The 20,282-nt window shown below is 44.0% G+C and overlaps 1 protein-coding gene across 5 annotated transcripts in view; it reads left to right on the forward strand.

Annotated features, from left to right (window-relative positions):
- herc1 (HECT and RLD domain containing E3 ubiquitin protein ligase family member 1) overlaps positions 1 to 20,282 on the forward strand; it is a 133,087-nt gene that overhangs the window by 21,140 nt on the left and 91,665 nt on the right. For all 5 annotated transcript variants that reach the window (XM_056279427.1, XM_056279430.1, XM_056279429.1 and 2 more), the window contains exons 2-12: positions 2,336 to 3,312; positions 3,695 to 3,790; positions 4,481 to 4,675; positions 6,576 to 6,887; positions 9,346 to 9,442; positions 10,897 to 11,040; positions 11,835 to 11,962; positions 14,454 to 14,598; positions 14,951 to 15,122; positions 18,022 to 18,156; positions 18,529 to 18,694. In XM_056279427.1, coding sequence (XP_056135402.1) covers positions 2,362 to 3,312; positions 3,695 to 3,790; positions 4,481 to 4,675; positions 6,576 to 6,887; positions 9,346 to 9,442; positions 10,897 to 11,040; positions 11,835 to 11,962; positions 14,454 to 14,598; positions 14,951 to 15,122; positions 18,022 to 18,156; positions 18,529 to 18,694 — 2,541 coding nt within the window. In that variant the 5' untranslated portion in view covers positions 2,336 to 2,361. The remainder of the gene's footprint in view (positions 1 to 2,335; positions 3,313 to 3,694; positions 3,791 to 4,480; positions 4,676 to 6,575; positions 6,888 to 9,345; positions 9,443 to 10,896; positions 11,041 to 11,834; positions 11,963 to 14,453; positions 14,599 to 14,950; positions 15,123 to 18,021; positions 18,157 to 18,528; positions 18,695 to 20,282) is intronic.

The following is a 20,282-nucleotide window of genomic DNA, read 5'->3' on the forward strand; positions in this document are numbered from 1 at the left end:
GACTTCATCTAGAAGCTGTAGAAAATAGCAGAAATGCTTTGTCATCGCCAGAGCTTCAGGCTCTTTCTAGCATGTTTCAACAAACTATAGATAAACCATCTGACGTGGAAGCTTAGATGACCTAAAGGGCTCCATGATGTCTTGGAAATATTATTCGGTTCATATTTCATTTTAATGGTCTTTATCTCTTATGTGTTTTAGGGACTTGTATTTTAGGGATGTGGATTTTAGGAATTATGGGATTATGTATTTTAGGGACTCTTGTGATGGCCTGGTGGCCTGTCCAGGGTGTCTCCTCGCCTGCCGCCCAATGACTGCTGGGATAGGCTCCAGCATCCTCGCGACCCTGAGAGCAGGATAAGCGGTTTGGATAATGGATGGGTGGATGGTCTTTAACTCTTATGTGTTTTAGGGACTTGGTTACTGTTAAAAACACGACTAAAGTCCAGTCTGGCCCACTTGCATGGTGGAAGCAAAACAGTGACCACTATCTTAAACTGGTATTTTTAGCCAAATACTGCCTTTGCGTTCCGGCCACTTCAGCACCATCACAGCGCATTTTCTCAAAGGCTGGCTACGTCGTGAAAAAGACCAGTTCTCTTTTACCTGAAAATGTGGACAAATTCATCTTCCTCGCACACAACATGAAGAGAGTGTACCTATCTGGGTAGGCTTATGGCTTAATCAGACGAAGCTTGCAACCTGACTGTGATTTATTTGTTTATTTGAATGTTTGGAAAGAAATTCTTCGTTTATTAAAATGTGTGCTGTGCAGCTGTTATTATTACTGTGCTAATTGCGTTACCTGCCTTGTTCTATCTATTACAGTTCATTTTATTCTATCTAAGGCCATTCATTTATTTTCATTTAGATAGTTCATTTATTCAAGTATGTGCTGCTGTTATTGTAATTTCGCTACCTTGTTCTATTTATTACAGTGCGTTCACTGTCAGAAAAATGTCGGCGTATTACACTGTTAAGCCTACTGTTACAGCGATCTTATTAAAAGTATTGTTGTTATAACAGAAATAAGGGTGTCTGGGTAGCGTAGCAGTCTATTCCATTACCTACCAACACGAGGATCGCTGGTTTGAATCTCCGTGTTGCCTCCGGCTTGGTCGGACAACCCTACAGACACAATTGGCCGCGTCTGTGGCTGGGAAGCCAGATGTGGGTATGTGTCCTGGTTGCTGCACTAGTGCCTCCTCTGGTCGGTCGGGGTGCCTGTTTGGGGGGGGGGACTGGGGGGAATAGCGTGATTCTCCCACGCGCTGTGTCCCCCTGGTGAAATTCCTCACTGTCAGGTGAAAAGAAGCAACTGGTGACTCCACATGTATAGGAGGAGGCATGTGGTAGTCAGCAGTGCTTCCCAGATCAGCAGAAGGACTGGAGCAGAGACCGGGACGGCTCGGAAGAGTGGGGTAATTGGCCAAGTACAATTGGGGAGAAGAAGGTGAAAAAACAAAACAAAACAAATAAGCATGTTTTGTATCTCTGACTCGTGTTGGGTTCAGGTTGTAAAAGGTTATAGACTTAGGCTAACAGCTGACGGAATGTGGAACTGGAGTTGGCCCCGCCCACTGCTCCTAGTGTATAGGAAGGGTTAAATGCGGAGGACAAATTAATTTCAATGTTTTCGAGTTCTGAGAAATGACAAAAATTGCGAGTGAATATAAATCTCATAATATAGTGTGCAGTTTCTGTGCTTTTGTTCCACAGTGCCTTGTCGGGCGTTGTCTCGGATTTGGAGCCTATTATAATGAGCATTTATGTAGGTCTATAATTTATCCATGATAAGAAAAATGGTCACAAGCTGTTATGTCACAAAAAGTGCATAGATAGGACCTCGTTCAACCAAATCCCTCAGGATTATAAACATGCATAGAACATACCAAACCTTTTGGAAAATGATTTTTATGAACAAATAACAATACAAACAACAATACTGTAGAATAACACAATCCTTAACAATTGATATCTTTAATTAAACCGAAAGACACTTGTTGCACCACTATACAGTCCATCTCAGCCAACAACGGAGAAATGTCTGGCTGACTCCTTCCCAAATCATGCCCCCCCCCCACCTCCACCGCCAAAGCTCCAAGTATTCGCTGTTGATTACTACCGAAGCTTCGGAGCCCAAAAAATGGTATTCGGGACAGCCCTAGTGTGCATGTGTGTATAGAGGGTGAATACATACCTTGATTTGTATAAGGAACATGTAGGCTATATTTGCTGATGTGCTGTGTTGAGGCAGGGTGTAGACCCAGCTCAGTGTTGGGGTTGAATCTGGTTGGATATGACGTGTCAGTCTCACCCTGCTTTGTGTTTTCAGGACTGATGGCTCCGGAGTGACAGGCCATGGCATTGATGATCCCCCCCGTTAAACTAAAATGGCTGGAGCACCTGAACAGCTCATGGATCAGTGAGGACAGTGAATCCATCGCCCTGCGGGACGGGGTGTCGCTGCTCTACTCTAAGCTCTTGGCCAACAAAGAGGTGGTGCTGCTGCCCCAGCAGGTGCTCTGCCTTAAGGGTCCCCAGCTGCCTGACTTTGAGCGGGAGTCTCTCTCTAGCGATGAACAGGAGCATTACCTTGATGCCCTGCTCAGCAGCCAGCTGTCCCTGGCCAAGATGGTCTGCTCTGACTCGCCCTTCGCTGGCGCCCTACGTAAGCGCCTGCTGGTGCTCCAACGCATCTTTTATGCACTCTCCAACAAATACCACGACAAGGGCAAGGTCAAACAGCAGCAGCACTCTACAGAGAATACCTCTGGTTCTGCTGACCTGCACTCGGTCAGCGAGCGGCCTCGTTCAAGCACTGACGCGCTCATCGAGATGGGCGTCCGCACGGGTCTCAGCCTGCTCTTCGCTCTGCTGAGGCAGAGCTGGATGATGCCCCCCCTGCCGGACCCTTCCATCAACACACGGAGCAACATTAACCTGTGTAACGATGTGATCCACACAGCCATTAACGTAGTCAGCTCCCTGCCCCCCCTGTCTCTGGCCAACGAGAGCAAGATCCCTCCCATGGGCCTCGACTGCCTCACCCAGATCACCACCTTTCTGAAGGGAGTGACCATGCCCAACTCCGGGGCCGACATCCTGGGGCGCCGGCTTGCCTCAGAGCTGCTGTTAGGCCTGGCATCACAGAGGGGCTCCCTGCGGTACCTCTTGGAGTGGATCGAAATGGCCCTGGCAGCCTCCGCTGTGGTCAGCACCATGGAGAAGAATAAAGTTCTGCAGAACCAAGAGGGTCTTATTGGATATGACTGCTTCATGAATATCCTCATGCAGATGAGACGTTCTCTGGTAGGTTTCAACCAGGACAACTTAGCCAGACCCAAGCCATCCCAAACTTGTCCATATCTAAATGTGTCATTCATCCCAGACATCTTTCCATGGGTGAATCCTCTTTCCAGTGATTAAGTTATGAAACGAACCACAGAACATAATGCTCCTTCTGTGATGGAGAAGAAAAAAAACTTGTTCATATTTTTTTTTTTGGCACTGAAAATTATTGTCATTGTTAGGTATTTTTCATGTAGCACAGACCATGCTACTATTTAAGAGCCTTTTATGTAGCGCCATGTTATCTTTAAGATGGATGTTTGTGTTTGATTTGGAGCTAGGTCCAGTTGTGTGTGTTTGTGTGTGGTGTCTAAATGTGTTTGTTTGTGTGCGTTTGTCTCAGGGCTCCTCAGCAGACCGCAGTCAGTGGAGAGAACCCACACGCTCATCTGACGGCCTGTGTTCACTATACGAGGCAGCGCTCTGCCTTTTCGAAGAAGTAAGACCCAAAAAACTGTTTTCCCTTTATGTGTGCTGTGTGAGCTACATGTAGGTCAAGTTGTCTCTTAAGTTAAGGTCTTTTTAACGAGACAACATGTATACCAACAAAACGGGAGGACATGGAGGACTTTTTAATTTTTCCTTAAACTAGCTATAGTTAAAGGGGAGATTACATTGACCTCAATTTCTGTCAGTCCAGTCAATGAAGGATTTCATATCTGTAGTTCATATCTTATGGAGTGGCTACTGTTCTGTTTTTGTTTTTTGTTTTTTTTCAGGGGTTATCTGATTAACGCATAGCCATTATCTGCCTGCCTCAACATTAAGTAATAGACTTAATTTCGTTTACAACGAACAGTTTTCCAGGTGTTATGGGTAGGCATCAAGTCTAGCTTTATTGATAGCAAGTAAGCTCACACACACTAGGACTCGCTCTTAGTACCGTCTCAACACAAGGACATTAAAGCCTCTTACAGACTGTGTGATGTGGGCCGTTTCAGACCACAGACGACTAAACGTGGCGATATCTTTGGTCGTGGCTCCAAGACAGTGGTCCTACGTCACACTGTGAGACAGGTTCAAAGACGGCCGTTATTACTGTCTAGCGACAGAAGACAACCTGGGACAGAAGTCTGACAGTGTCAGAAATGTAGGATTATCTAATGTTCGACCATATGTTTATCCCCAGGTGTGTAGAATGGCTTCGGACTACTCCCGGACCTGTGTGAGTCCGGACAGCATCCAGACTGGCGAGGCACCCATGGTGTCGGAGACCTGTGAAGTGTATGTGTGGGGCAGTAACAGCAGCCACCAGCTGGTGGAAGGCACCCAGGAAAAGATCCTGCAGCCCAAGTTAGCTTCTAGCTTTGCCGATGCACAGACCGTAAGTCCTTACCCAAACAGATCTGTATCTGTGTTTGTCTGTCATTATGTTTCTGTGTGTTTTTGTTGGAATGCTTCTCTGTCTGTTTGTATGCGTGTGTGACCATGTGCTGTCTGTATTTGTGTGCGTTTCTGTCTGTGTAACTGTGTGGTTGTTTGCATTAAGCTAGGTTCCATTCAAATGGATGGTCTACTGGTTCCATTTCCTGTATTGTACGATCATTGTGGATGTTATGTCAATCTTGAATGTTATCAGAATTTATAAAAATAACAAAAAATAATTCAAATACACCCAGTATTGGCTGAGAAAAATTTTCTGCTGGTAATCAAGTTGAGGTTCTAGATTCGCCTCTTCTTGTGTTCTTTGTGAACAATGTGGTCAGACATTCGGCCACTGATATTTATTTACCACATTACATAATTTGTAATTAGGGTAATTGTGGTATTATATTCAGCCTGTCGCGGCATGGTGGTGCAGTGGTTAGCGCGGTCGCCTCACAGCAAGAAGGTCCTGGGTTCGAACCCCAGGGTAGCCCAACCTTGTGGGGGGGGGGGTCTTCCCAGGTGGTCCTCTGTGTGGAGTTTGCATGTTTCTCCCCATGTCTGCCTGACGGCCTGTCCAGGGTGTCTCTCCGCCTGCTGCCCAATGACTGCTGGGATAGGCTCCAGCATCCTGTGACCCTGATGGGATCAGCGGCTTGGATAATGGATGGCTACTTTGTAATTTCATAAGACAAAAAAACCATGAAAAATTACTGTCTATAACATAGCTAACAAGCTAACTGCTGACTTTACTGATATGGTCTTCAGCATGGAAATAAAACTCCATTATTCAAATGCAGACAAAAACTGTTGTGATTTGTCGCACACACTGGAATTCTCTCTGGATTTTCTAATTCATCCAACAGAAATTGGCCTCGATAAAATTTCTGTCAACCCTGAGAATCTATTTTTGTAAGCATTGGTCAAGAATATTTACAGGTACACCACCCGCCTCTGTAACACTACAGCCACTCGCCCAGTTGCTCCATTTCACATAACTCTTCCTCGGTGTGCTCTGGCTCGTATAATTAAGGTTTACATGGCTGCCAAAATATGATGAAATAAGTTCTCGTTCATCACATCGTCTACTGTTATATCTTGGATGGCCATTTTTCCATTATCTATTTTAATTCTAAAAATTGCTATGATGGGTGGCGCAGTGGTTAGCGTGGTCACCTCGCAGAAAGAAGGTCCTGGGTTCAAGCCCCGGGGTAGTCCAACCTTGGGGGTCGTCCCGGGTCATCCTCCTTGTGGAGTTTGCATGTCTGCGTGGGTTTCCTCCGGGTGCTCCGGTTTCCTCCCACAGTCCAAAGACATGTAGGTCAGGTGGATCGGCCATACTGAATTGTCCCTAGGTGTGAATGTGTGTGTGTGTGGGCCCTGTGATGGACTGGCGGCCTGTCCAGGGTGTCTCCCTGCCTGCCGCCCAATGACTGCTGGGATCGGCTCCAGCATCCCTGCGACCCTGAGAGCAGGATATGGGGCTTGGATAATGGATGGATGGGTGGAAAATGACTATGACCTAAATGAATGGTTACCGGTTGAAGTTGGGCTCCTGCTCCTTGAGTTGTGGCTGAAAATCAGGAAGCGAAATGGCTTGTGTTTTTCACTAGTCTGAAATCCCTGCTGATAATGTCATTGGCGGGTACATTTTTACGTATGCACAGTGCTTCTCAGGGACACGGAGTGAGCGGCTAAAAAGGTTGCTGTCCTATAGTAAGCATTAATGAGGACCAACATATGGAAGTAAAGTTGAAAGGTGCCAAAGCTTCCCTTTAGATACTCAATACTATGATTACTACTTAAATACTACAGATAATTCCATCAGTCTTGATGAATTTCTTATTGCTATTTCCCAGATCGAGGCGGGTCAATACTGTACGTTTGTGATCTCCTCTGATGGGTCCGTGCGGGCATGTGGCAAGGGAAGCTATGGTCGCCTGGGACTGGGCGACTCCAACAACCAGTCGACGCTCAAGAAGCTGACCTTTGAACCCCACCGTGCCATTAAGAAGGTGTCATCATCGAAGGGTTCAGATGGCCACACATTGGCCTTCACCACGGAGGGGGAGGTGTTCAGCTGGGGCGACGGGGACTACGGCAAGCTGGGCCACGGAAACAGCTCCACCCAGAAATACCCCAAACTGATCCAGGGTCCGCTCCAGGGCAAGGTAGGCTATCCAAATAATAATTCAACAACAAGCGTGTGGTAAAGATGGCAGAGAGTTCACAACCGACTCGGCCTCAGAGAGTGATTTTCACTCCAAACAATCTAAAAAGCCCCGTTTGGAAATGCTTCAGATTTTGGTCAGAAAAACGGAAAAATTGTGTAACCTCGAGATAAAGTCATATGTAAGCTGTAGTGAGCTTACCATTCCACCACTGGTAACCTGAGGGCGTTTTGAGAGTTCTAGTGTCAAGAATGTAAGTGGCCTGCTTTTCCACTTTTAATGGGAAAGAGGGCATCTGGTCAGTGCCAGGTATCAATATAGTGCCGGTCAGAAGGCCATTGCCAGGTGTCAATATAGATCTTCCACCTAGACTCAAGAAAGTGCCTCTCAGCAGGGTGTCCAGGTGGTGTAGTGGTCTATTCCATTGCCTACCAATTAATCTCCGTCCGTTCCTTTAGGGAAACCATACACTAGTGCACTCTTGCAGCTGTTTTACCTGAGCCAACTCCTTGCCACCATTACTGTCTGTCCTCCTGCTCCCATGATTGTTTCATACTCTGCCTGTATGTCATAGCCTAACCTGCTGCCCCCCCCGCCTCTGTTTTTAAACCCTGCTAAACGTGCGGTATGTCATAACCTGTTGCTACACCCCTGCTGTCTGCTTTATCGCCGCTACATGTGCTGTATATCCTAACTGCCTGAGTTGTATGTCTGCTTGCCTCCTAACTGCCTGCTATACTGTCCCATTAATTGTGCTGTCTGCTGTAATTATCTGTCCGCTGTCTAACCTTGCTGATACTGTATGCTGTCAATACCATTAATGCTTTATGTGTGTGTTGTATGTTGCCATTGGATGTGTCGTATGTTGCCACCACTGCTTACGTGTATCAACCTACTCCTGGGTTATTCCACATTTTCTGCTACTGCTCTACTGTGCGTGAACGTGTGTGCTAGTATGCCTTACCTGTTGCTATATGTCAGCCTTGTTCCTCTGCACACGTAAGTATGACCACCATGAATGTTTTGTTTTACTGATTGTGATGTCTACATCTGTGTACTTGGCCTTTCATGTCACTGCTGTTCCTTGTTTTTAACCCCCCCCCCTTTTTTTTTTTTTACTCCCCATCCCCTTCCCATAGGGAGCACTTACCCCCAACATAGGCCGTTATTGTAAATAAGAGTTTGCTCTTAATTAACTTGCCTATTAAAATAAAGGTTGATGATGATGACGTGTCCTTACAGACACAATTGGCCATATCTGCGGGTGGGAAGCTGCATGTGGGTGTGTGTCCTGGTCGCTGCACTAGTGCCTCCTCTGGTCGGTCGGGGCACCTGTTCGTGGGGTAGGGGGAACTGGGGGGAATAGCATGATCCTTCCACATGCTACGTCCCCCTGGTGAAACTCCTCACTGTCAGGTGAAAAGAAGCGGCTAGTGACTCCACATGTATCGGAGAAGGCATGTGGTAGTCTGCAGCCCTCCCCGGATAAGAAGAGGGGGTGGAGCAGCGACCGGGATGGCTCGGAAGAGTGGGGTAATTGGCCAAGTACAATTGGGGAGAAAAAGGAGGGGAAAAAAATCTAAGAAAAAAAAAAAAGATGTCAAATCAGTCTTGCTGAATTAATTTTGGGCTAAATTCTTCTGTGGTGGGTAGAAAGTTCATAATGTGTGCAGGAAGGACAACAAGGTGCAGAGAACAAGTGAGTTGTGAAGAGCTTTAATAAGAGAACATTGAAGCCAGGGGAACTGGATATTAAAGATGAATGTAAATCCATCAGAAGAGAGTGTGTGTGCAGTATGAGTGAAATATGAGAGAAAACAAAGACGACTGCAATGTTTGAGAAATCTGATTTTCTCCAACACTGCACTGTTCTTTCTGTATGACGTGTTTGGCTTATTAATTCTACTAACTGGCAAATCTGAGTGATATAAAAAATAATTTCTCTGCATGTTTTCCTCTCAAATATCCAGTAGGTGATATTCAATAATAGCAGTCATTTCATTAATAGAACTAGTTCATTCCTATTTTCATATTAATATATTTATGTTGTTATATTATATTTATTATAATTATAACATTATTTTTATCATTACATTTATATTTATTTAATATATATTCATATTTTCATGAGTATATATTTATATTATTATATTATATTCTTATTATATTTATATTTAATATATATTCATATTTTCATATGAATTTATATTTATTTAATATATATTCATATTTTTATATAATATATATTTATATTATTATATTATTTATTACATTATATTGTTATTATAGTTATTTAATATATTCATATTTTCGTATTAATAGAAATATTTCATTAATAGAAATGTAGAGGTGTATTTGAGGTGATGGACAGCTTCCTGTTGTTTTTACTTGTTATCCTGTTGTACACCAGCCTGTGTGTACACTGCAAAGTGTGTGATGTGATGTTTGTGTTGCTCAGGTGGTGGTGTGTGTGTCCGCTGGCTACCGACACAGCGCTGCAGTCAGTGAGGACGGGGAGCTGTACACATGGGGAGAAGGAGATTTTGGAAGATTAGGTAACTGTACTCAACTTTCTTTTACTTGGGTTTCACCTGAAACCTCCCAGTCCCCTGATGCATTACTGGCTTCAGCTCCGTTCAGCAGAACTTGTCAGGTTCAGCTTTACTGCCAAAGAAGTACACAGACACCTTGGGTTTTGTCATGGGTTCAACATTCACACACAATGAGAAGGACACAGCTTTTTAGAGAACAACTACAAAGAACACATTATTTATAAAATGTGTCAACATACCAACAATAAAATAAACGAAAAATCGAAATATCTCATTTGCAGGTGAGTAAAACATGATAGGTGTATATGCAAAAAGTACAAACTGTCACAAATAGGTTATACTTGCACATGCAGGGCTACAGATGCAACCAAGAATCTGTCAGGTGTGACTAAACATTTTCTTTTTTTTCTTAAAATTTTTTCCCCAATTGTATCCGGCCAATTACCCCACTCTTCTGAGCCGTCCCGGTCGCTGCCCCACCCCCTCTGCTGATCCAGGGAGGGCTGCAGGCTACCACATGCCTCCTCCCATACATGTGGAGTCGCCAGCCGCTTCTTTTCACCTGACAGTGAGGAGTTTCACCAGGGGGACGTAGCGCGTGGGAGGATCATGCTATTTCTCCCAGTTCCTCTTCCCCCACGAACAGGCGCCCCGACCGACCACAGGAGGCGCTAGTGCAGCGACCAGGGCACATACCCACATCCGGCTTCCCACCCGCAGACACGGCCAATTGTGTTTGTAGGGATGCCCGACCGAGCCGGAGACAACACAGAGATTTGAACTGGCGATCCCCGTGTTGGTTGGCAACGGAATAGACCGCCACGCTACCCGGATGCCCCACTAAACATTTTCATTGGTCACACCAGTGCGCCAGAAATTGTGTGTGTGTGTGTGTGTGTGTGTTGTGTTGTGCGTGTGCACGTGCAGCATTTTTTTCCCCATTCGCATTCTGGGAAGACTACTGCATCCTACTCTGCCTCTGATTGGCTCTGACACTGATATTCTCACCTTAGCCATCTCACCCCTCATACCTAACCAGTCTAACCAACGAAGGCAATGAGTACTAGCCAATCAGAGGCAGACTAGCACAGGGTCAAAGCAGAATGCGGGTGGGGGAAAATGAGACACATGATGTGTCTTATTTCACGCCCTGTACTCCTCAAGGTTTAACAGTTGACTTGCAATCTTTGAAAACACCCGCATACGCTTAATCAAGTACGAGGGCTAAAAGTTGCATGGTTCACAGCTGATAAGTAAAACTGACACATTTGTCATCATGACTTTTTCACCAGTGACATATGGAGAAATTTCTGTTGTTTCAGTCGGTAATTGTGTCCCAAAAATGTTTGTCCGCAAAAGTGCCCCTTTTTGTATTTGCTGTGCATCATTTATTTTGACCGCGCATGCGCACCAGTTATGTGCGCCTCTGGTAATGAGGTTGTGTTGTGGCTTTGTAGGTCACGGCGACAGCAACAGCAGAAACATTCCTACGCTGGTCAAAGACATCAGCAACGTGGCTGAAGTTTCCTGTGGGAGCTCTCACACCATTACCCTGTCCAAGGATGGACGCACTGTCTGGTCTTTCGGTGGAGGGGACAACGGTAGGTCAAGCTCTTTGTTGTACCACTACCAGTAGTGCATCTTCAGTCCGACGTAACGTTACTGGAATGAAGCGGGTGTGAGGAACAGTAATGCAAACTGTGGAGGGGAAAACTGTCTTCCACTGATGTCGCTTTTAATCAGTGGATTTTCTTAACGCATTCAAATAAAAACATCTTAACTGCAGATTTGATTCTCCAGAATGTGTACGTGTGTGCTTGCTTATCGTATATGTTTTTGGAGTCCTGCACATATCAGTCCCCATCCCAGGGCAGGTCAAATCAGCAAGATACCTCCCCATCATATCTCTCTGAATGACTAATGCCCCTTTTTCACTACATGGTACCGGCTCAACTCGACTTCACTCGCCCTTTTTTCGTTTTCCGTAACTGGAAAGTGCCGGCATTTTGGTAACTGTTACCACTTTTTTGGTACCACTTTGTCGAAGTTCCAAAAAAACTGGAGCAGGTACCAAAATCTATGCAGACCTCTGATTGGTCAGAGAAACGTGTCACTGCATCATCAATGTGCGCATGGGATATCCCCCGGCATTTTCAAATACCGAAGTGGTCGAAGTGGCGTTATCTTAAAGTGCATTTTGAAATTGAAAAAAAAAAAAAAAAAAAAAGAGCCAAAAATCCAGGGGGAACTGTTACGGTAATGGAAAACAACACAGAAGTGAGTCGGATCGAGTCGAGCCGGTACCATGTAGTGGAAAAGGGGCATCAAGTGAAATCCCTGTGTGTATGTGTATGTCCGTGCAGTCAGTTGTGTAAAAGTCCTTCTGGTTCTCCAGGGAAACTAGGCCATGGGGACACCAACCGCGTCTACAAACCCAAAGTAGTGGAGGCCCTACAGGGCATGTTCATCAGGAAAGTGTGTGCAGGAAGCCAGTCCTCTCTAGCCCTCACCTCCACCGGACAGGTAGGACCACACAAGCTGTTCTTTTAGTCAAGTTATCTTCACGGGGGCAACGCATGCCATTTAACATGGTTGAAGATGTCATAATTTGTAATTGTACCTTGTGATGTTAGCATAGGAGGATAAACAGCTGCATATAATAACATTATGGATCTGTTGGATGTAGATGTACCAGCACACCTACACTGACAGCTCATCATTAACAGACAGAGCCAGCACTAACAACTGTCAGTAGTACTGTCAATGCTGGTTCTTTGGCACACCTACAGTGCATCCGGAAAGTATTCACACCCCTTCACTTTCCCCACATGTTGTTATGTTACAGCCTTATTCCAAAATGGATTAAATTCTTTTTTTTTATCATCAATCTACACACAATACCCCATAATGACAAAGTGAAAAAGGTTTTGTAGAAATTTTTGCAAATTTATTAAAAATAAAAAACTGAAATATTGCATGTACATAAGTATTCACACCCTTTGCTATGACACTCAAAATTGAGCTCAGGTTCATCCTGTTTCCACTGATCATCCTTGAGATGTTTCTACATCTTGATTGGAGTCCACCTGTAGTAAATTCAATTGATCGGACATGATTTGGAAAGACACACACCTGTCTATATAAGGTCCCACTGTTGACAGTGCATGTCAGAGCAGAAACCAAGCCATGAAGTCAAAGGAATTGTCTGTGGACCTCCAAGACAGGATTGTATCGAGGCACAGATCTGGGGAAGGGTACAAAACAATGTCTACAGCTTTGAAGGTCCCGAAGAGCACAGTGGTCTCGAACATTCGTAAATGGAAGAAGTTTGGATCCACCAGGATTCTTCCTAGAGCTGGCCGCCCAGCCAAACTGAGCAATCGGGGGAGAAGGGCCTTGGTCAGGGAGGTGACCAAGAACCTGATGGTCACTCTGACAGAGGTCCAGCGTTCCTCTGTGGAGATGGGAGAACCTCCCAGAAGGACAACCATCTCTGCAGCGCTCCACCAATCAGGCCTTTATGGTAGAGTGGCCAGACGGAAGCCTCTGCTCAATAAAAGGCACATGACAGCCCGCTTGGAGTTTGCCAGAAATCACCTAAAGGACTCTCAGACCATGAGAAACAAGATTCCCTGGTCTGATAAAACCAAGATTGAACTCTTTGGCCTGAATGCCAAACGTCACGTCTGGAGGAAACCAGGCACCTCTCATCACCTTGCTAATACCATCCCTACAGTGAAGCATGGTGGTGGCAGCATCATGCTGTGGGGATGTTTTTCAGCGGCAGGACCTGGGAGACTAGTCAGGATCGAGGGAAAGATGAATGGAGCAAAGTACAGAGAGATCCTTGATGAAAACCTGCTCCAGAGCGCTCAGGACCTCAGACTGGGGCGAAGGTTTACCTTTCAACACGACAACGACCCTAAGCACAAAGCCAAGACAACGAAGGAGTGGCTTCAGGACAAGTCTGTGAATGTCCTTGAGTGGCCCAGCCAGAGCCCAGACTTGAACCCCATTGCACATCTCTGGAAAGACCTGAAAATAGCTGTGCAGCGACGCTCCCCATCTAACCTTACAGAGCTCGAGAGGATCTGCAGAGAAGAATGGGAGAAATACCCCAAATATAGGTGTGCCAAGCTTGTAGCTTCATACCCAAGAAGACTTGAGGCTGTAATCGCTGCCAAAGGTGCCTCAACCAAGTACTTAGTAAAGGGTGTGAATACTTATGTACACGCAATATTTCAGTTTTTTATTTTTAATAAATTTGCAAACATTTCTACAAAACCTTTTTCACTTTGTCATCATGGGGTATTGTATGTAGATTGATGAGAAAAAAAGGAATTTAATCCATTTTGGAACAAGGCTGTAACATAACAAAATGTGGGGAAAGTGAAGGGGTGTGAATACTTTCTGGATGCACTGAAAGTCTTGTTAATGGTCACACCCATATTTGTATCTGAAACTGGTCGATGGTTTCAGTCGTTAGGCACTGTATTGTACTGTATTGTTTATAAGAGTGGGGATACCTGCAGTCAGTTTAGACTGAAGATGTCACTTAGTTGAGTGATGAAACGTATCTGTCAATAAACGTTGTGTCCAGATGAACTGATTCAACCTTGATTGTCTTACCCGGATTATTGAGCATGCATCCAGACATATCTGCAGCTGTGTTTATCCTGCTATGCTCACATCACAGAGTACCGAGACCAGCCTGCCATGTTTTTAACCTTTACATGGTTTTTAACCTGTAGATGTCAGCAAACTCACTAAAAGGGTGTAGGATTAAGTTACTCTTTAAACATTAAAGCAAAAACTTTATACTAATTGAATGTTTGATTTTTTTTTTTAAATGGTGTGCCAAAACAGGCACACATTTTTGCTAGAAAGGAACCATACATGTCATGTATGGGTTGTTGTTTTAAAAAGGAAAAATTGATAAGATAATGGAAAGTGGACTGTAGGACTATTCTTTACTGGTTTACTCATTAACTTTCTTTGTTTTATAATGTACTAGGTGTATGCATGGGGATGTGGCGCTTGTCTGGGGTGTGGGTCCTCTGAGGCGACAGCGCTAAGACCCAAACTGATTGAGGAGCTGGCTACAACCAGGGTGGTGGACATTTCCATAGGGGACAGTCACTGTCTGGCTCTGTCACATGGTGGGTCTCTCTCTCTCTCACTCACTCATTTTATGATGAATTCAGCTTTATTAACTGCCAAGTAAGGTTTTACACACCAAGACTTTATCTTCCTGGGATCGATAACATAAAGGCAAAAAAAGAATGAAGGCCTTCCAAATTTATCTGTAGAAAAAGTAATTACCAAAGAGTTTTAAATGATCTAATTTTCAGGCTGATATCCTGCCCATACGCACACCCTCCGTCAGGAGAGACAGCCGTTTCCAAGGGCAAAGTGCGAGAGCGCATGATGCAGACACCATAACCCTGCAGGGTCTGTGGGGCAGGGGTCTGTGCCTTAGTTTTGACTGTCCGCTCCTCTGTCGTCTCCCAGACAATGAAGTCTACGCCTGGGGAAACAACTCCATGGGGCAGTGTGGCCAGGGCAACTCCACTGGCCCCATCACCAAACCCAAGAAGGTGGTGGGTCTGGATGGCGTGGCAATCCAGCAGATCTCGGCAGGAACTTCCCACAGCCTGGCCTGGACTGCCCTGCCTAGGGACAGGTCGGACACCTCTACTTGGGGTCACTTGAACCAGGGCTACCTAAAACCAGAATTAGGAGTACATGACACAGGGAAAAATGTTAGGAAGTGGATTAGATCCATGAAACAGGTTTATTTTACTTGCGTGCTTTTGTTTTGATGTGAGGTCGACATGCTTCCAAAGGTGTTCTCACTGTGAACTGACTAAACCAACCAAATTTACCTCCCTATTCTGCTGTAATAAAAATAATAATAAAAAATTAATATAAAATATAAAATTAATAAAACTGATTTTATTAAATTAATTAATTCGTTTTGATATATTTTACTAATTAAATAATTAATGAATTTTATTATTTTATTGAATTTTATTGAAATTAATAATTCTATTGTTTAATTGAAATTTATTATTTTATTGAATTTTATTGAAATTAATAATTCTATTATTTAATTGAAATGTATTATTTTATTGAAATTAATTAAAAAAATCTGGTGTAAAGAAACAGCAAAAAAGAAACCCAGTTATGCAAATATTGTCAGCATATGAAAAACATTAAATCAGAATCATCTGGTCCACCCGCCATTTTATAAATCCATATGTAAACAACAATATATCCGAATCATCTAGTCTATCTGCCATGGAACAAAAATGCAATAATTCTCTTAGTGGGTCTGAAAGAGGGTCTAATCAACAATCCCTGGATTAGGCCTGAAAGAGGCTTTAGAAGTACAAGATTATATACAGAATGTACAATTTATCCATTTTCTCCCTGTTTTGCATAAACAAGTGACAAATTTTACAAAAGGTACAGCGCCTTGCAAAAGTATTCAATCCCCTTGACAGTCATCACTAATTTCTGGATTATAAAACGTACTCTCACATCTGTTCCTGAACAATATTATTTTTGTGAACCTATAAGCTCTAACAGCATGTTCCCAAAGCCAAAATAAGTTATGTTTTGCTGACTTTTTATTAATAAAATAAAAACTAGAATATAGTGCTTGCATAAGTATTCAGCCTCTTGTGCTCTGAAAGCTCCAAGTTTACACAAATGACCAATTATTCCTAAAGTAAACTCAGGTTAACACAGTTGGACATAATGTAGTGTGCACCTGTAAGATATTAAAGTAATGGTCTGGTTTATGGGTATAAAAAGCACTGTGTGTAAAGTTCATTAGCCGAGCGTGAACTCCATCAGAAAATGAAGGCAGTGGAGCATAATACTGAAGTAAGAGACAAAGTGATTAAAATGCAGAGGCGGGAAAGGGACACAAAACAATATCCAAGTGTTTGGATGTCCCACGGAACACTGTTGGATCCATTGTCAGAAAGTGGAAGCTGTATCAGACCACCCAGACGCTTTGTAGGACAGGCCGTCCCCCAAAGCCAAGTGTCCGAGCAAGATGTGGGCTGGTGAGGAAAGCCACAGATGATCTCGCAATCGCTTTGAAGGAGCTCCAGAGGTCAGTGGCTGAAACTAGAGTAAATGTGCATGAGTCAACCATATCACGGGCTCTCATGAATCTGGCCTGTATGGCAGGGTGCAAGAAGGAAGCCGTTGCTCAAACTATGCATATAAAAGCATGCTTGGAGTTTGCTACCAAGTATGAGAGAGACCCAGTTAGAATGTGGGTAAAGGTTTTGTGGTCAAATGAGACGAAAGTTGAGCTTTTTGGCCAAAACTCATAGGCCCCATTTTTTTTGCCATCGGATCACAAGTGGACAACGCTAAATACAAGTGTAAAGACCACCAAAACGTTTTGTGAACTGGTTACTCAAACCACTTGCTGAGGTGGTCTGGGACACATTTGACCACATATCTTTTGTAGTGTAAACGCTAATGCGTCCTGATGCATCTCCGACAAGGACATAACAGGAAATATTCTTCTTCTTCTTTGGAGTAACGAAATCTGATCACAAGTGGTCAACAGGACGCATTTGGAGACACATGATAGACAGAGGTGTAAACGGCGATGTGTCTCGCTGTCCACTTATGATCCAATCGCCCAAAACGCATTATAAAACCAAGTGTTAACAAGGTAAAAGCGTTATGTGTGGCACAAACCTAATACTGCTCATGCCCTAAAAAACACCCTCCCTACAGTGAAGCATGGCGGCGGCAGCATAATGCTATGGGGTTGCTTTTCATCTGCAGGCACTGGGAACCTTGTTCAAACTGAGGGAAGAATGGATAGAGAGCTAAATACAGGGAAATATTGAGAGAAAACCTGTTGCAGTCTCCCATAAAACTGAAGCTAGGGAGAAGGTTCACCTTCTAGCAGGACGATGATCCTTAGTACAAGGCTACAGCAACAATGGCGTGGCTTAGCAACAAAAAGCTGAACGTTTTGGAGTGACCAAGTCAAAGTCCGGACCTCAACCCCATTCAAAATCTGTGGCACAGACTGAAAATCGCAGTCCAGAGGCGTCATCCCACTAACCTGCAAGACCTGTACAAATTCTGCCATGAACAATGGGCAAAAATTACTCCAGAAGAATGTGCAAAGCTCGTACATTTTTACCCCAAGAGAATCATGGCTGTTATTGCAGCAAAGGGTACTCTACAAAGTACTGATATGTGGGGGTTGAATACTTATGCAATCACTATATTTTAGTTTTTAATTTATTTACAAAAAGTCAGCGAAACATAACTTATTTTGGCTTTGGGAACATGGTGTTAGAGCTTATGGGTTCACAAAAATAATGTTGTTCAGGAACAGATTTGTGAGTATCTTTTATAATCCAGAAATGAGTGATGACTGTCAAGGGGGTTGAATACTTTTGCAAGGAACTGTAAGAAGGGTGGACTATTAAGCTAAGAGGCTGTAAATTGCTATGATACAGGGTACGGTAATATGATGAAGTATACTATAATTCAGTATGATCTAGTGTGGTAATGTTTGTGTCATTGCTTTATAGGCAGGTGGTGGCATGGCACAGACCGTACTGTGTGGACCTGGAGGAGAGCACCTTCTCTCACCTGCGCTCCTTCCTGGAGCGCTACTGTGACGGCATCAATAGTGAGGTTCCGCCCCTTCCCTTCCCATCCTCAAGGTAAACACAGCTGGTAACCTCAGAGTGACTGGGGCCCTGTGGGCAAACGAGACGTTGTAGCACACATATTCTGTACATTGTGGGCTACTACAGTAGCTTTCTCTGTAGATATCAGTAAATTAATGGGCTGTAGTCTTCTCTTTTATCTGTGCGTCATTTTGTTCTTCAGTATCATTGCATTATGGGTCAGGTGAAATGCTTCATCTTGTCAAAATGATGTCTGCTATGATTAACAGGATGTCGTCAATGAAAGATGAAAGAAATTATTTTTCATAGATAAAACTGTTTAGAGGTGTGTGTATGGTTCTAAATTGAACTCCAGCTCAATGTCTTTTAAATTTTGACTCTTAATGTTTTTTTTTTAATTTGCAGAGAACATCACAACTTCCTCAAACTGTGCCTGCGGCTACTGTCCAATCACTTGGCGCTGGCGCTGGCTGGGGGCGTGGCCACCAGTATCCTGGGCCGACAGGCACGGCCTCTGAGGAACCTGCTGTTCAGGCTGATGGACTCCTCTGTACCAGATGAGATACAAGAGGTGAGGGAGAGGGAGAAAGCAGGGTCAGCATTAACTGCATTAAACACTAGAATGACCCGGATTTCACTCCTACCTAAACGACCATCAGCCGGTTTTTAAACTCTGTATTCTGTCAGGATAAATACCCAGCTGAGATATTATTGCATTACATATGTTACAATGTCTGTTGTGAAACTAACTGACGCCAAAATTAAAATTATAACAACTTTAATACTATTTTTCAAACAATTTAAAATGGCCGCTGTCCAACGCCTGTAAATACTGCAGCGCCTCGGTGGTAGTCATGGTGCGTCTGTAGCGGCGTCTGTAACCAGACATGTTGGACATAATCACACATCAAGTTTAGACTATTTCTCTGCACTGGAGGACGCTAATGTGTTTCTAGGACAGAGCAACGAACTTCACGAAGAAAATTACGCCACCAACACACGTCATAAATACTGACATGACGCACACCATCACGCGCAAATTACAAGCGGCCATTGTGACGGCTCATGGTCGTTTTCGGCAGTTCTTATCACAACTTTTTTTTTTGTGCAATTGATCTAAAACTCATTTTAATGCAAATATATGAAGTTTTAGGAGCATTCGGGGAGCGGCAGGTCTTTGTCTTTTTTTCGCAAAGTTATCCAAGACCATCAAAATTACGGCCTTGCTCGTTCTAGTGTTTAACTGAACATTTAATTTCATTTATTGAATTTTAAAAGATGGTTCCAAGTGTTCTCCGTCATTTTGACGGGATCAACATAAGGAAGTGGCTTTGTTGTCTTTGTGAGAAAACTCTTACTTGTATTCCTGTCAGTTGCAGTGTGGCTACACTGGCGCGCAGTGAAAGTTACATGGTGAAGTTTATGTTTATGATTCAAAAACATCTTTGCGTTAAAGCCTTATATAAGGTAGCCTGTGTGGTAGTTGGTTATTGTGCTGTGTAGGTCATTAAATTTATTGCATGGTACATTGCGTTGCTGATGCACGCACACAAGGTAGATAGACAGGGTTTTGTGTTATCATCACTATCTGCTGATTCATTTATATTTGTTTGCCTTTCTCCTCACTGCTGTGATGGAGTAGATTTCACTTCATTCTTTTTGGTTCTAATAATAATAATAATAATAATAATAAGCTTTATTTGTATAGCACCTTTCATACATAAAATGCAGCTCAGAGATATCCTTCTCTGAGTTGCGAATTCAGAAAAAGTTCAGATAGTTTCAACCAAAGCTAGAATGAGTCCAGTTACTCGTGAATAACCATGCTGAAGGAGTCATCCAGTTAAAACAGCACTACAGGGCGTCCGGGTGGCGTAGTGGTCTATTCCGCTGCCTACCAACACGGGGATCACCGGGTCGAATCCCCGTTACCTCCGGCTTGGTTGGGCGTTCCTACAGACACAGTTGTCTGTGTCTGAGGGTTGGAGGCTGGATATGCGTGTGTGTCCTGATCGCTGCTCTTGCGCCTCCTCTGGTCAGTCGGGGGCGCCTGTTCGGGGGGGAGGGGGAACTGGGGGGAATAGCGTGATCCTCCCACACAGTACGTCCCCCCGGTGAAACTCCTCACTGTCAGGTGAAAAGAAGCGGCTGGTGACTCC

This window comes from Lampris incognitus, chromosome 4, assembly GCF_029633865.1.
Source record: "Lampris incognitus isolate fLamInc1 chromosome 4, fLamInc1.hap2, whole genome shotgun sequence".
Classification (NCBI taxonomy): domain Eukaryota; kingdom Metazoa; phylum Chordata; class Actinopteri; order Lampriformes; family Lampridae; genus Lampris; species Lampris incognitus.